Here is a 14,214-nt window from a genome sequence, read left to right as displayed (position 1 = left end):
TTTATATTAGTGAAGACAGCCTCCTGCCCCTGACCCCACATTTAGTACATCATCTATCGTCCAGAAGATGCATATTAAATGTTGAATCATTAGCTTCTCTCTATCCAGCTGTGAGGACAGAGCCCCAGAAAGCAGTTTCCAGGCTCTCGGCCTCACATAGACAGGTGCTGGCTCAGGTAGTAAATGGCCATCAACTGTGATTGCATGGCCATCAGCTGTGGCTAGTTGGCCGTCAGCTGTAACCAGTGAGCCATTGGCCACTAATATAACTGCTGTGGCTATGCTAGCAGAGGAGAGGAGAGAGGAAGAATGGGGGCTAGCAAGAAGATGGCGGCTGGGCTGGCAAGCGTGGATGGCGGTTTGCGGACAGTGTGGATCCAGCCTCCAGTGAGAGTATAGTGCCGCCAGAGAGAATATAGTGGTGTGACTCCCCTACCTGTGGCTCCGTGGGTGTTCCTTTTTGGCCTCACCATATCCTGCGTTCTTGTGTGGGGAGTGGGAGCAGAGAACCTGCAGGCCACCCTGTATGACGCCCCGCATGACACCAGCCTTGCAGAACTTTGAGGGGCGTAGTTTTTACTCGTGTGCCTCTGCGTCCTTAGGGCTAGCACCGGGTCTCGCACTCTCAGCTCCATCAGGGTTTGCTGCCTCTCCTCCTGGAGGCTCCTGCGTGGTGTAGGGCTGTAGGTCCTTCCCCTCTGGACTCTCGATGCCCTTAGGGCTCAGTGCCTTAACGTAACAGGTGCTTGGTAAGCGTTGTCTACTCTGCTCACAGTTCAAGTTGGTTCTTTGGGAGACCTTCTCTGAGGGCTGGGCCATGCCGAGCCTTATTTATCTAAAGCCTTCCTCCATTAGCTGCTTTTGGACCCTCTTCGTTAAGTGAATAGGAATCAGATGTTATTTCTGAAGTAAATCTATTTCTGACTATTTAATAACTCGGTTATCTTCACATCCCAATCCCGGCCACCTTAGACCTGCCAATCACCTGTTGCCTAGTAACACCCGCCCCGCCCCCCCGTGCCTTCCGCCCCGCCCCCGTGCCTTCCGACCCCGCGCCCAATTGCGCACGATCACAGGTCCCGCCCCCCGCGGGCGTGCGGAAGTGACGTTGAGGGACCGCGACGCCTGCGGCCGGCAGGTGCGTCGGATCCCGCGGACTGACGGAGGCCGGAGCGCCATGGCGTCTGCCGGGGTGGCCTCCGGGCGACAGGCTGAGGATGCGTTACCGCCGCCGGCCGAGCCGCCGCTGCCCGAGACGAAGCCGCAGCCGCCGCTGCCGGTCGCCGCGCCGCAGCCGCAGCCGCCGGCGGCGCCGAGGCCTCAGTCACCGGCGGGCGTGAAGGAGGAGACCTACTCCTTTTTACCTTTGGTTCACAACATCATCAAATGGTAAGGGCCCCGGAGAGCACCCGCCGCCACGCGCCGGCCTCTCCCCTCACGTTGCACAGCTGCACAGGCCTGGGTGCTCTCGGGTGCACCCCGTTTCTCGATGGGGAAACTGAGACCCCGAGGGGAGGAGGCCGTTCCCAGGGCCTCACTGAGTCGCTCCGTGAGTTCAGCACGTGCGTGGAGCCCTAGAGTTGCCAGACGCCGCGTGGATGGCGGGCGATGTTCTTAGCTGTGAAGCCCGCTTGGCGGCTAAAGGCACCGGCTCTGCGGTCAGACCGTTCAGCTTCGCTCCCTAGTGACGCGGGGCAAGGCGAGCTTCCCTGAGCCTCGGGCTTTCACCTGCGATACAGTTTCAGCTTCCTTTCTCCGACAGATCCAGCAGCTAAGGGTCCTCTTCCCTGGGTGGCGCACACTGCCTGGGGCCGTGGGACGCGCGGTAAAAGGGCCAGCTTTTCGTCCCTACGTTGCTACCAGTTAGAAGGGGAAAGACACGAACGGGAAGAGCTCACATTCCAAAAAGATTGGTGGGTGACAATGGGAAACATTAAAGAAGACAAAGATACAGAAGTTGCCCGGCAGAATGGATCCTGTAGCACTGACTTTGTTCTAACACGGTATCAAAACGGGTGACTGGCCTCCTTTGGGCCCTTCTTCAGGTTAGGCTGCGTTTCCAAACTGACCCTGTAAGGAAACGAAAAGCCACACCCAAAAGTCTCCTTGATCCCAGTGTTTGCCTAAGTTATTTTTACTGTTATGTTATTTATATCCACATAATACTTGGTGTAAACCCCTTGGCTTGTAAATTATTCAACCATTAAAAACCCAGACAAAGTACATTAAAATTATTATTCTAGTAATGTTCAGGTGAACATATACGTGCTCTTGGTGTTTTGCTGAAGTGCAATTGCGACACACGACATGCACGTGTTGGCTGTTAGTGACCCAGCCCCCTGAGTTCAGCCAGACGAGGTTCACTTGGTGTGGGTTGATGACCTGATGCCTCCGCCGCTTCTCAGACAACTGCATGTCCTTTGCTCTCACATTAGGCCCTGGTTTCCTTCCGCCTCACTGGCTGTGACACACTGTACAGGGAAAGACAGATGCTGTTCCCTGTAGCCTGCGATCATCACGTAGCGCTTCTCTGCAGCAGTGAGAGCGCAGGCAGCGGAATGCGGGCCCCGCAGTCCCAGGGCAGGGCTAGATTACAAATACGTGTGTGAGGAAAAACGAAAACAAAATACACACTTTCTCGGAGACAGTTCTCGGACACCCCGGGAGTATGTTCTGGAGCCCCAGTAAAAGGTTGAGCCGGCCTTAAAGATGGGGCACAGATGTACGGTGGTGAACACAATGTGGTGTATAGATGCTGTTACAGAACTGCACACCTGGAATCTATGTACCTTTACTAACCATTGTCACCCCAATGCACTTTAATTAAAAAAAGAAAGATGGGGCGGTAAGGTACACTAGCGAGAACATGGCCTGAAAGTCAGATGGCCTTGGGTTAAAATCTCACGCTGTTGCTCGCCTTGGAATCTTGGTGAATCCTTAACCTTTCTGGGCCTTAATTTTCTTATCTCTAATATGTGAATAATAATAATGGACTTCAAACAGGGGGTTCAAATTACAGCTTTGTACTGTGCTGACTGGGTGACCTTGGTCACACAACTTAGCTTCTCTGAGCCTCTCTTTCTCTTGTAAAATGGGACTCATAATACTTAAATCATAAGATTGTTGTGAGCTGTACTCAAGAGCAGTCTCTGGTGAAAGATGGTAGGTGGATTACGTGTTTGTCTCTGTTTCCTCTAAAAGGACAGTGAAGAGTTGTTTTGTTTTGTTTTGTTTTGTTTTGTTTTAAGCACAAAACCAAAAGAACAGGGCAGGAACTAATTGCCACAAAGCAGATGGCCAAGGGCTCACCCCCCATCCCACCCCAAGAAGCAGCCTGAAGTAACTGCCTTTGACCATGGCCTCTCCGCAAATATCAGGAATTGGCAGTGCCAGGGACCTCTGGATGTAGGGGTGAAGGGGGACTGGGAACAGGAGGATACTTAAAAGTCTATTTTTTAAGAGGAAGACCCCCATGGCTCTCTCCCCCAGCTCTAAGCAGACAGGTGACTACCCTTCTTCCATCTTGGAAGACAATTAAAGGGTTGCTCTTTCCCAAGATGTATTCTTAGGAAAGAATAAGCCAGAGAGTATCTGGTCTGGGGGAACAGCAAGCACATTGCAGGAGTGTGAGGGAGGCAACCATATGGAAAACGTGGTTTAAGAGAAAGTTCACGCACTGAATACTGAGACCGCACCCTCGCCTTCCCCACCTGGCTTTTAGAGTGGCAGCCGGAGACAATAGAGGTACATGCTCTTGGGTGTCTGACCAGCCCAAGAGAAAAGTGATTGGGGGCTCCCCAAGAAAGAACCTAGTCAGTTCATATGACTGGATAGCCAAGGTCACTAAGCATATAAAGAAAACCCCTAGTAAGAGAGGACAAAACAGGAGCAGAAAAAGCCACGTGAAGGAAACCGTATGCGCAGAGAGGAGAGAAACGAACCCTGAAAACGGACTAGGATCCGATTTTAAAGTGCGCCTCCGTATGTTGGAGTTTACAGGCTAATGAGAGACTGGTAAGGGCCGTGTGGGGGAGACCTCGGGGCTCCCGGTGGGGTCGGAAGCTTCATAGGGGTGGTGCCAGTGATGAGTCTGACATTCTGAAAGCAAGGGGGGGGGGGGCACCAGGAAATAGCATAACACCTGGAGGTCCCACAAATCCAAGGTAGGAAGGGCGAGCTGGAGAGGCAGGAAAAGCCAGGATGCAGAGGACAGTGTATCCCTCTGGGAGTGAGATTTCGTCCTGTGAGGGACGCGGAGCTAGTGAGGCTTTCGAACCAGGGAGTCTTAGATTCGTGCCCAAGGTGGATGTGGCACCTTGGCGTACAGGCTGGGAAGCCAGTTAGGAAGGTCACCGTCCTGGCAGGCCTGGTGAGGGATGAGGGCAGGGACGGCTCGGCCACCCAGGCCCTTGGTCTCCCTCCTCTGTAGCTTCCCGGTGGCCCTTTCATTGGCCGTTTACTCCTTGCCCAGGGGATAAATAAGGAACTAAAAGCTGAAATGAGTTTAGCCTTTCTTGTTCTTGTAAAAATTCAGAGTACTACATGATTGGGGGTTTTAAACATTTTATTTTTAAAAAGCAACAATTGCAAATTCAGAAACATGGAAAAAAGGAATCCTCCCTTAAGTCCCTCCCCAGTGGTAACTGCTGTGTTAATACTTTAAGGACCCTTCCAGGAATTACATATCCGTGTCTTTTCAAAACTTTGCACAAATTGAGATCACACTGTACTTGGCTTTTTTCACTTAATAGTCTGTTTTGGACACCTTTGCATACTCACATGAAGGTCTTCGTCAGTAAGATGACTGCACCATAAATTATGTAACTAGCCTTCTGTTTACGGACTTTTAGGTGTCCTCTAGTTTGTGCTTTTACTGGCAGTGCTGGGGTCAGCACCCTTGTATTTGAGTACGTGTGTGATGAGGCAAATCCTCAAGCAGGGAGAGTGCTGGAGCGGGCGGTACACGCATTTGTAATTTTGATCGCTGTTGCTAAATTTAAAGTGCTGCATCTTTTTAGCTATTTGTCCAAAACATGGTCCTATAGACTGGATTGCTTCAGTTAACCTAGAATGGCCCATAAACCTGTGACCCAAAAAGCATTTTAAAAACAACGTGCTAGATGTATTCAGAAAGCACTCATAGATATAAAATGGCAAGGAGCCTCTCCCTCAGCTTCTCCCAACCCCCTTCCTCCGCTCAGAACTGCATAGTGCTCCATTTTATGAATACGCCATTTATTTAAACAGTTCCTTGCTCAAGGACACTCGATTGTTTTCGGCATTTTGCTGTTACAGTCAGTGCTGCAATGAATCTCTTTGTAGGTGCCGGCTTGAGAGTCTTGAGAGTCTCTGAAAGCTAAATTTCTAGCAACAGGGTACATGAATTTAAAATTTTGATCACTGTTAGCAAATTCAGAAAGAATGCACCACGTTATGCTTGGCCAGCAGTCTATCTGTCTCTCCCACACCTCTTCCATCACCGTTAACTTTTTAATTTTGGCTAATCTGATAGGTCAGAAATGATACATTGTATCAATCTGTGTTTTTTATATCAGGTAAAGCATCTTTTCATATGCAACTTTATGTCATTTGTATTTTTCCCCCATAAACTGCCCATTTTTCTGTTATGTCATTCCTCTTTTTATGAGCTCTTTGTACAGTTAGGAAACTATGCCTTTGTCTGTTAAGTATTTTGTAAATACTTTCCCTGAGTTGTCGCTTTTCTTTTGACTTTGTTCCTGGGTTTTCTTTTTTCGTTTTCTGTTCAGAAGCATATCATTTTATGTAGGCAGATTTGTTAACATTTTCCTTTATGGCCTCTCCTAGTTAGAAAGGCCTTCCCACTCTAATAATATGGTAGATACTGATCCCTTTTTTCTAGGACTTTGAAGGTTTCATTTTTTACTTTTAATTCTTTGATGCCTCTGGAATTTATTTTGATGGAAAGAGTGAGGGGAGCCCCAGCTTCTTCCCCACGTAATCATATCTCCCCACTGCTGTTGTTGAATATTTATTACTTTCCCTGCTTGAGCTGCTGCCCAGCATACACTGAATTACCGTGTTTTCGGATCTGCTTCTGGACATTCTATTAATGTTTTCCAGTACCAAACTGTTTTAATTCTCAAATCTTCATGGTACATGACTTTCAAGGTTGGTCTCTCTGTCGTCTTTCTTGTAGTATTTAGTTGTCGTGTCTTTACCTTTCCCAGCCCGTTTCCTAGTAGCCTGTCCTGAGATGCGTGATGCTTTTGGTTAGTGGAACACTTAGGCTTTAATCTGCAGCTTTACTTCCAAGCCTGTTAATACCACTCGTGGTCTAGGTCTTCTAACCTCATTTTTTATCTTATAATCACTTCTTAATTGTTCTCTTTGCCTTTATCTCTAATTAACTGCTTAATTTTTCTCTGCTCAAAAATCTGTAGGGCTCCAGGTTCTTTCCAAATTCCTTTCCAATTTGTCAACTTTTCAGAGGTCTCTGCAGGTCAGCTTCAAATCTCCTGCCTGAACTATGAGTGCCTTTGGGGGCTGCGGAGTCATCTAGACTTGTGCACACTCCAGCCGCCCTGCACGAGTGTCTTCCTGCCCTGTCTTTGCCCAGGGAAATGCCACATATTTTTCAGGGCCTTGCTCAGAGGCCACCTCCTCCCCCTGGAGAGCTGCTTCCTGCAGCTTTGGCTGAAGTGCACCCTGCCTGGTGGTAGAGAGAAGCTTCCCAGCCCAAAGCACTTGAGCTTTCCTAGTATCTTCCCCGTAGTTAAGCGGACAGTTAAAACTACACTTCTATGTTAGTTTCAAAGAATGAGGAAAGCGAAAAGAAAAATCTCATGTTTATGCCTGTGAGAAATCTTATCGATCCCAACTATTTGCCACCTTTCCTGGTGCGTATGGAAGCCACATTACAGAAGTAGGTATATAATAAAGGAGGCATGAAAGGAGGCCTGTTGGAGCAGGGAAAGTTAGCATTTTTGTTTCCTTCAAACTTGCCAAATCTAATTGGAGTCTGGAGCTAAGTGTCCCAGCCTAGGAATTGTGAATCGCAGTTGTCATTGCTTCGCCTGATGGTTTTGGCTCACCTAGTAAAAGTATTCTGTCAACATGGGTATGTACATAGTTTTTAATTACATTTTCACTGTTTAGTATCTTTTCCTTTGCTGGGTAGGTAGAGGGAGCCATGGTCCTTGGCACAGCAGACGTAGTTCAAGTGAGGAGCACGCTCCTGGGCCCTTTAACCTTTTAGCCGGGGCATATTGTTGGAAACAAATGATTTGTTGTTGCGGCGGGTCAGCAAGACCTCAGCGCCCTGGCAAGACTCCTTCGCTGGAAACCGGGGTGTTACTGACCGGCTGCTTCCCGTACAAGTGTCTGTTTTAATCTGAGCAGCCCTCCGCGCCAGCTGAGGCCTGGCCTTCAGTCATGGAGGAAGCAGCCCCACAAGAGCCAAGAAGCGCCCCCGCTGCTCCTCGGGGCGTCTGCACGTATCTCACTGCAGCCCTCTCTCTGTTCCTTTTCTGCTCCTTCAGCGAAAAGAACGAGCACCCAGATGGGGAGCATGTGTGGACTGGAAGAATGAGTTACAAGCCTCTCCTCTCCTCTCCCACTTCCTCTGTGTTCACTCAGCGTGACCTGCCACGCCCCTGCTGGGACGCAGGCCCCACAGTACATCGGGTCTTGGGGGGGCGGGGGGGTGTTGAGCCTGGAAAGGTTGGAGCCCCCTTCACACTGAACTTGCCGGGCAGGTGTTGTCTGGGAGTGGGCGAACCATCTGAAGTTTTTGAGCTCAGACTTGAGGTTTGGAAAGGTTGGGTGGGCAAAGGGGATTAGAAGGCGGGGGAGGCCTGGGTCTACGGGAAGTTGGTGACGGTGGGAGGTGGAGACGAGATGGGGTTGGCAGGACAGGCTGCTGGATGAGGGCACGTGGGAGCGAGCGCGGCTTTCTAGCCCACCGTAGCCGTGTGCGTGAGGCGCCCTCCATCTGAGGCGGGCGTGCTGTGGAGGCAGTGAGTTCAGTTGGGACATAGGCAGGTCTCCAAGGAGAAAATCCTTGGTAAGTGTTGGAACAAGGAAGCTGAACTTCAGGACTGAGGCAGGCGGGGCGTCTGAAGAGGTGGGCGTGGAGGACCACACTTGGGGCTATTGCGTAGCGCAGTGGTTTTTTCAAAATTCTTCTAACAGTAGAACTAATTGTTATTCCTCCCTAAAAAGTATGTTTTTTCACGTGTAACTCAGCGAGCAGATGCAAGCAAGGGTCTGAGCGAGATTCAAAGCCCTTCTTCCAAAGGCTCTTTAGGGGCTGTCAGAACTGGAGCAGGGAAGTACAGCTGGCCGCTGGGTAAGGAACGGCCGATGTGAATGGCATGGGAACAAGTGTCCACCATCACAGGGAAGGCATGTGGCAATCTGTCCAGAATTGTAATATACATAACCTTTGACCCACAAATCCTTCTGAGAATTTATCTTAACCAAAATATTTGCACAAGTACATATAGATACATGAGTACGTGTAAAATGTTCATTGCCACTCTGAGAAATTGCAAAAATCCAAATACCCATCGACAGCCAAACAATTGAGCTGTATAATGCATATGTGTTAACATGGAAAGGCATCCACGATGCATTGTTCAGGGAAACAAGCAAGAATCAGAACCATGTGTGCAGTATGGTCATGTTTCTGGCAAAACAAATAAAATTATGTGTATTTGCATGTTGCTGTGTATTTTGAAGCAATCGGAAACAACATATACCACTTGTTAACAGGTTATTTCTGGGACATGGCATTAGAGGGACTTTCCTTTTCTAAGCCTTGGGGGTCTGTCGTTTGAATTTTGTCTCTCAAGCACCTATTACTATCGTGATAATAACAACAGCACCATTTTAGAAAGATGCCAGCCACTGAAGTCAGCGTGGGAGAAGAAGAGGGTGAGAAGGCCTGGCCCCTGGATGGCTCAGCCAGGAGAGCGGGCGCACGAGGCTGAGGGGGATGCAAGTTTAGGGGAGGAAGAAATGGGAACCAGTCAGATGCCACCAAGAGGTCCGGAGAAGTGATGCTCAGGTTTGCGCGGTGTTGGCTTCAGTGATCCGGTGGGTTCTTTGTGCTTCTACGTTACCAGTGGACGTATTTTTGCTCAGTTGTTGCCAATTTGCATTTTCAAGTCCCAAAGCACCTATATATTAGGTTTGTGCAAAAGTAATTGTGGTTTTTGCAATTATTTTTAACCTTTTAAACCACAATTACTTTTGTACCAACCTAATACACTAAAAACTAAACCCGTGCCGTACTTATTAGCACCTGTACTCAGCATCCTTCCTAGACTCACCCACCTAAGCCTGTGGTGTTTGCCCCTAAGTCTGGTGACACAAATACAGAATGTCTGTGTCCACTGCTGGAATGATGCTGAGTATCACCCAGGATGTGCACAGAAGACCGTCAGGAAGTGGCCTGTCAGTCAAGCCATCACAGTCATATTTTTGTCTGCTTTATAAAAACGACAGTAGGTGGGACCAAAGTGCCCTAACCTGTCCTCGGCTTGTATGATTTTCATGCTTCTTGACCTGGCCTAGTCTCCTCTTTTCATTTCTGAAGTTGGGTGGTGACTGACGTTGTGTACAAAGGCAGGCCCATTGGGAGCTTTCTGCTTTTACTCACTCAGCATTTCGACCCGTCTCTTTTCTTTGGGCTTGAGCAGATTCCCGCTTGGCTGGAGCCAGTTTCTGAATAGAGTGTTTTCCTCGTCACAGGGTTCCACAACTAGGGCAGGCTGAGAAGCTCGCGGAGCCGGCCTTGCTGGGGGCTGCGTGACCCCCTTTCAGCTCAGCTGCCCTCCCCTCCAGGCGGGCTTTTCATAAGGCTTCTTCTTTGTTATCTGAAGCCTGTCTCCTTAACTGAAAGTTCACCTGGTAAAGCATGGGCGATTCTTGAAATTTGGGGGTTTTCAGAAATGAGCATCTTAAATATGGCCCACATTTTACTTCCAGAATTAAAAATTCTTTGGGGCCAATTTATGTTTGCTTCCATTACTGGATTATCATAACTTCCAAGTTTTTGTTTTATGTATTTTTGTTTGTTTATTTCTACTGCATCCTTCTGGACTGGTTATGTGAATCAGTCTTTTTAAAACTATATTTTAATTTCGAAATTTCCTTGGGACATTAATCCATAACAATGTGTTAACATACATGCCATCCATATATAACGATTGCAGAAGTCCACATGGATTCTGTCCAGAGTTGTGGATCTGAGCCAAGACCTAGAAGAATTAAAAGGTGTTTCCTATTTGTTTCCTTCTCGAAAGCAGGAAAACCAGGGACTCCTCCCCAGAAACTGACATGAGGCACAGCATTAATTGTGAACATACCTAAATTAAGGGCATCAAATGACAATGAGTAATGTTAGGCCATTCATTCTGCAGAATAAAGGATTGATTCTCCGTCTCTTGCTCGGAGGTAGAGCTTCTGATAAATAGTGAGCAGGCCCTGGGAGCCTGTCATTTGCCAGGTGTGAGCCATAACCCACAGGTCGTCAGGAGAGACGGGTATTGTCTGGAGAAGCAGAGAAATGATGAATAATATGAATTAGCACCATCTGGGTTGAAATTTCCGTCAGGGATGAACATTTATTAAAAGAAAAACAAATGATCATTGACAGCTTTCCCCTCGTACACCTCAGTGGATGACTTAGAACCGCCCACTGAATTGGCTTTTAGTTTTTTGTTTCAGCTGCTTGTTTTCAAAAGCTCAGCCAGTTACTAGCTTTTCAAAAATGTATAGGAGCAACTGGCAGTCCGTTTCTTTGCTCTCAGGTGAAGGTTTTTGTTTTTGTTCTTTTCATTTTAGCAGTGACAAGGGAGCATGGCTCTCTGGGCAGCTAACAATAGCTGTGAGGTGAAGAGAATGATCCTGCCTTTAAAATAGGCTCGACCTGAAGGCGTGGAGTTTATGTGATTGGGAGGCAAGAGCTCGTACCTGCTGGAAAATGTCTAATCGTTTGTAACCAATTTAAATTTTATGAATAGCTCTGTGGACATTAGTCTTTATAGCAACAGACTCAAGCATTACAATGTCAACTAAAATTAGTTCTTGTTATGTGATAGTCTCCTGATTTGGCCTGGAAATGGCTCATATTAGAAGAAATGGATTTCAGCAGGTTTTACTTGCCATTTGTCACCTGATATTGACAATGGTTTGTTCATTCAACAGAAATTTATGAACTTATTTGCCAAGCATTTGTTCTTTCAACAAACGTTACTTGAGTGCCCACAGGGCCCAGGATACAGCAGACAGAGTCCCTGCCTCTGAACAAATAGATTTGAAGCATCTCGTTTGAGAGTGTGCTATGCGAAGGGCTGCACGGGCCCTGAGGGGCGCTGGGGCGCCTTTGCTGAGCCGCTTCACGGGCCTGCCCCCGGCTGCCTGAAAGAGCCGGTCCGTCCTCTGGGGACCGCAGCCTAGTAAGGGGACAGACAGAAAACAAGGCGTTGTAAGAGAGAATGTAGGAAGACAGCAGGTTCTGTGCGGCCGGAGGGCTGCAGCCAGGGGGCGTTTGTGTCTGAGCTGTGAATGCTAACGGCTGCCCTCTGCCCCCTGCAGCATGGACAAGGACAGCCCGGACACCCACCAGGACCTGAACGCCCTCAAGGCCAAGTTCCAGGAGATGCGAAAGGTCATCAGCACCATGCCTGGCATCCACCTGAGCCCAGAGCAGCAGCAGCAACAGCTGCACAGCCTCCGCGAGCAAGTCAGGACCAAGAATGAGCTTCTGCAAAAGTACAAGAGCCTCTGCATGTTCGAGATCCCCAAGGAGTAGACGAGGCGGCTTCGGGGAAGGCCCGAGAGAGCAGGGGAGGAGCAGGCGACCTCACTGCCCCTTGGGGAGGGCTTCTTTCCGAGCCCAGCCCCGAACTTCGTAGCTGAGTAGGGAGGGGCTACTGTACTGCTTCCTGAGCTGAACTTGGCCTTGACTGTGGGAGGAGCCAGCCCCGGAGCTTGGCTTCGGTGGGGCGTCCTTGGATATATCCGCGTGTCTAGAGGCATAATAACGGGAGTGCCTGCTGTGGGAGGAGGAATGTTTCTGGAGGCTGCAGAGGGGCTGGAGGACCCTAGCCCTGTCCCTGGGGAGGGGCCACCTGCTGGGGGCTGGGCTCCTCTGGGATCTGAGGAGCTCAGCAGGGAAGGAGGCATCTCCCGTGCTTCCTGCCTTCCCTCTCTTCTGGTCCCGGGATGTGAAATCTGTACCAGCTACACCTTGTTCTGTTGTAGCAGAATCATGAAACATTTGCATAGAATTCACTGGACAGAGTAGGCCTCTAGGCACATGGCGTGGGTTTAAATGGTCAAGGAAGGCTGTGAGAGAGCGAGCGTTGTTCCGACAGACTACAGGGCAGCCTTCTCCCCGCAACACTTTGTTTGCTTTCGTGTTTGAGCCCGTGACTGTAACAGCCCCGAGCCCTGCCTGCCGGCCCCTGTGCCGGGGTCTCCAACACCTACACGTGCTCGTTACCTTCAGCGCTTGCTCCCTTTGTCTCCTGTCACCTTCCGGCGGCTCAGGCAGCCATTTAATGCCTGAGAAGGACCAGACCACTTCAGACCCCACAGCGCTTCCCGCGGGCGGGAGGACACGTGGTTTCTGCGCAGGCGCAGGCAGCCGTCCAGGTGTGCAGACCCCGCCTCTTCCGGCGTTTCAGGCTCCCGTTGTCCTGGTGTAAGAAACGTTTCCCCTCTGGCCTGCTCATAGAGTCAACCAGGAACATCGCCGCGCTGCAGATAGGGGTTCGTGTGCACTTTGCCTTCGGAGAAGGGCAGTTCTGGGTGACGGCTCTGGTCGTACCTGGCCAGGTGGGACCGTATAGCTCTGATTCAGTTCTGAGGTGCGACGAGCTAGACCCAGACATTAAGGGTCAAGTCCTGGTTCATAAAATGTGTGCAAACGCCCCTCGTTTTCTGCAGGTGGGACATCTTATTTGTGTGCTCTTACCTTCCCTCTCAAGGTTAAGGTGAGCACAGTAAGCGAGTATTGTTTAGACCTAGAAAGGAGTCCATAACCTGCTGACCAGTTCAGGGCCCTGACAGATGCTCGCCGACTGGCCTTGTGGGCAGGTGTTGGTTGAAGACGTTTTTCGCAGGGGTTTGGTTCATGCCAACCTGCACCTGTCAGAAGATGGCAGGCTTATTGGGAGCTCAGGGAGGTATGAGGGAGATGTCAGGTTCCAGTAGCTTCGGACAGAAGAGCAGGCTCTGGATTGAAGTGGGCAGTCGCCTATTAGACGCCTACCTTGGGACTGTTATTTAACTGAATCAGTTATTGTCTTGACATCTCGGCCTAGTGTGTGGGCCGGTTTTAAGGCTCTGACCAAATACCGTGAAACATGAAGCCTGAAATGGACACGGGCTCCTCACGGGCAGGGGGAGGTGGAAGCTTTGCTGCATTTGTCAATGTTATGACTTGTGATGGTTTTCAAGAGTATAATTAAAAGAACTTGTGCTCTGCTCTGGGGTCATCTTGGTATTTGTACTGAGAAATTCATAGTAGGATGTCTCTTTTGGGTATTGGGTAGTTGGGAGGAAAATGTTCGCTTGCTTAGAGCAGGCAGAACAAATTGTGAGAGCTTCCATTCTGCACCCCCATCACGTAGCTAAACCAACGTGAAAGCAGAGTAAGTCCTCTCGGGAACGGGCATCTGTCCCCAAGGGCTCAGTTGGCCTAGTGGGTCATCCTGCCCAGCCGTGATTGGCCCCGAGGACTCTCCCTCATTACAGAAGTGGCTTTAGTCCTCATGGGGAGCAGCTCTCACCAGAGCAAGGCGGAATGCCTCTCACAAGGCTGAGAAGCTTCTTGAAGCCACCAGTTATTTGGATTACTGGGGAGCAGGCACTTGTGCTAAGTACTTTTTAAACATCACACTGAACCCTCACAGAAACCCCGTGGAGGGTGTTCTGTTTCCCAAGTGAAGAATTGGAGGCATGGCAGGTGTCACTCGCCCCAGGCTTGCACAGTTAAGAGTGGCAGAGAGTGGCATCCTGAGTCGGGAGCCGGTGTCATCACCTGCTGAGGAAAGGAGACAGCAAGCAGAGGAGGGTGCTCTACCCCAAACCACGACAGCAGATGCTTCCTGGAGCTGGAGGGGCGCTGGAGGCTGGGTGAACTTGACTGTTTCTAGACAGCCGTGTGGGAGACCCTGCAGAGGAGCCAGGCACCGGGGTCTGGCCCCAGCCTGACACCAG

The 14,214-nt window shown here is 49.7% G+C and overlaps 1 protein-coding gene across 1 annotated transcript; it reads left to right on the top strand.

Annotated features, from left to right (window-relative positions):
- The first annotated feature begins 1,101 nt into the window (after positions 1–1,101).
- MED9 (mediator complex subunit 9) lies at positions 1,102–13,479 on the top strand. Its single transcript, XM_074320785.2, has 2 exons — positions 1,102–1,389; positions 11,584–13,479. Exons 1-2 carry the CDS (start codon positions 1,178–1,180, stop codon positions 11,798–11,800), a joined length of 429 nt encoding a protein of 142 aa, XP_074176886.1. The 5' UTR covers positions 1,102–1,177; the 3' UTR covers positions 11,801–13,479.
- Positions 13,480–14,214: the final 735 nt, after the last annotated feature.

This window comes from Rhinolophus sinicus, chromosome 12, assembly GCF_057876585.1.
Source record: "Rhinolophus sinicus isolate RSI-liver-muscle chromosome 12, RSI-T2T, whole genome shotgun sequence".
NCBI lineage: Eukaryota > Metazoa > Chordata > Mammalia > Chiroptera > Rhinolophidae > Rhinolophus > Rhinolophus sinicus.
Note: the sequence above shows the minus strand (reverse complement) of the source record. Positions and strands in the feature narration are given on the sequence as shown.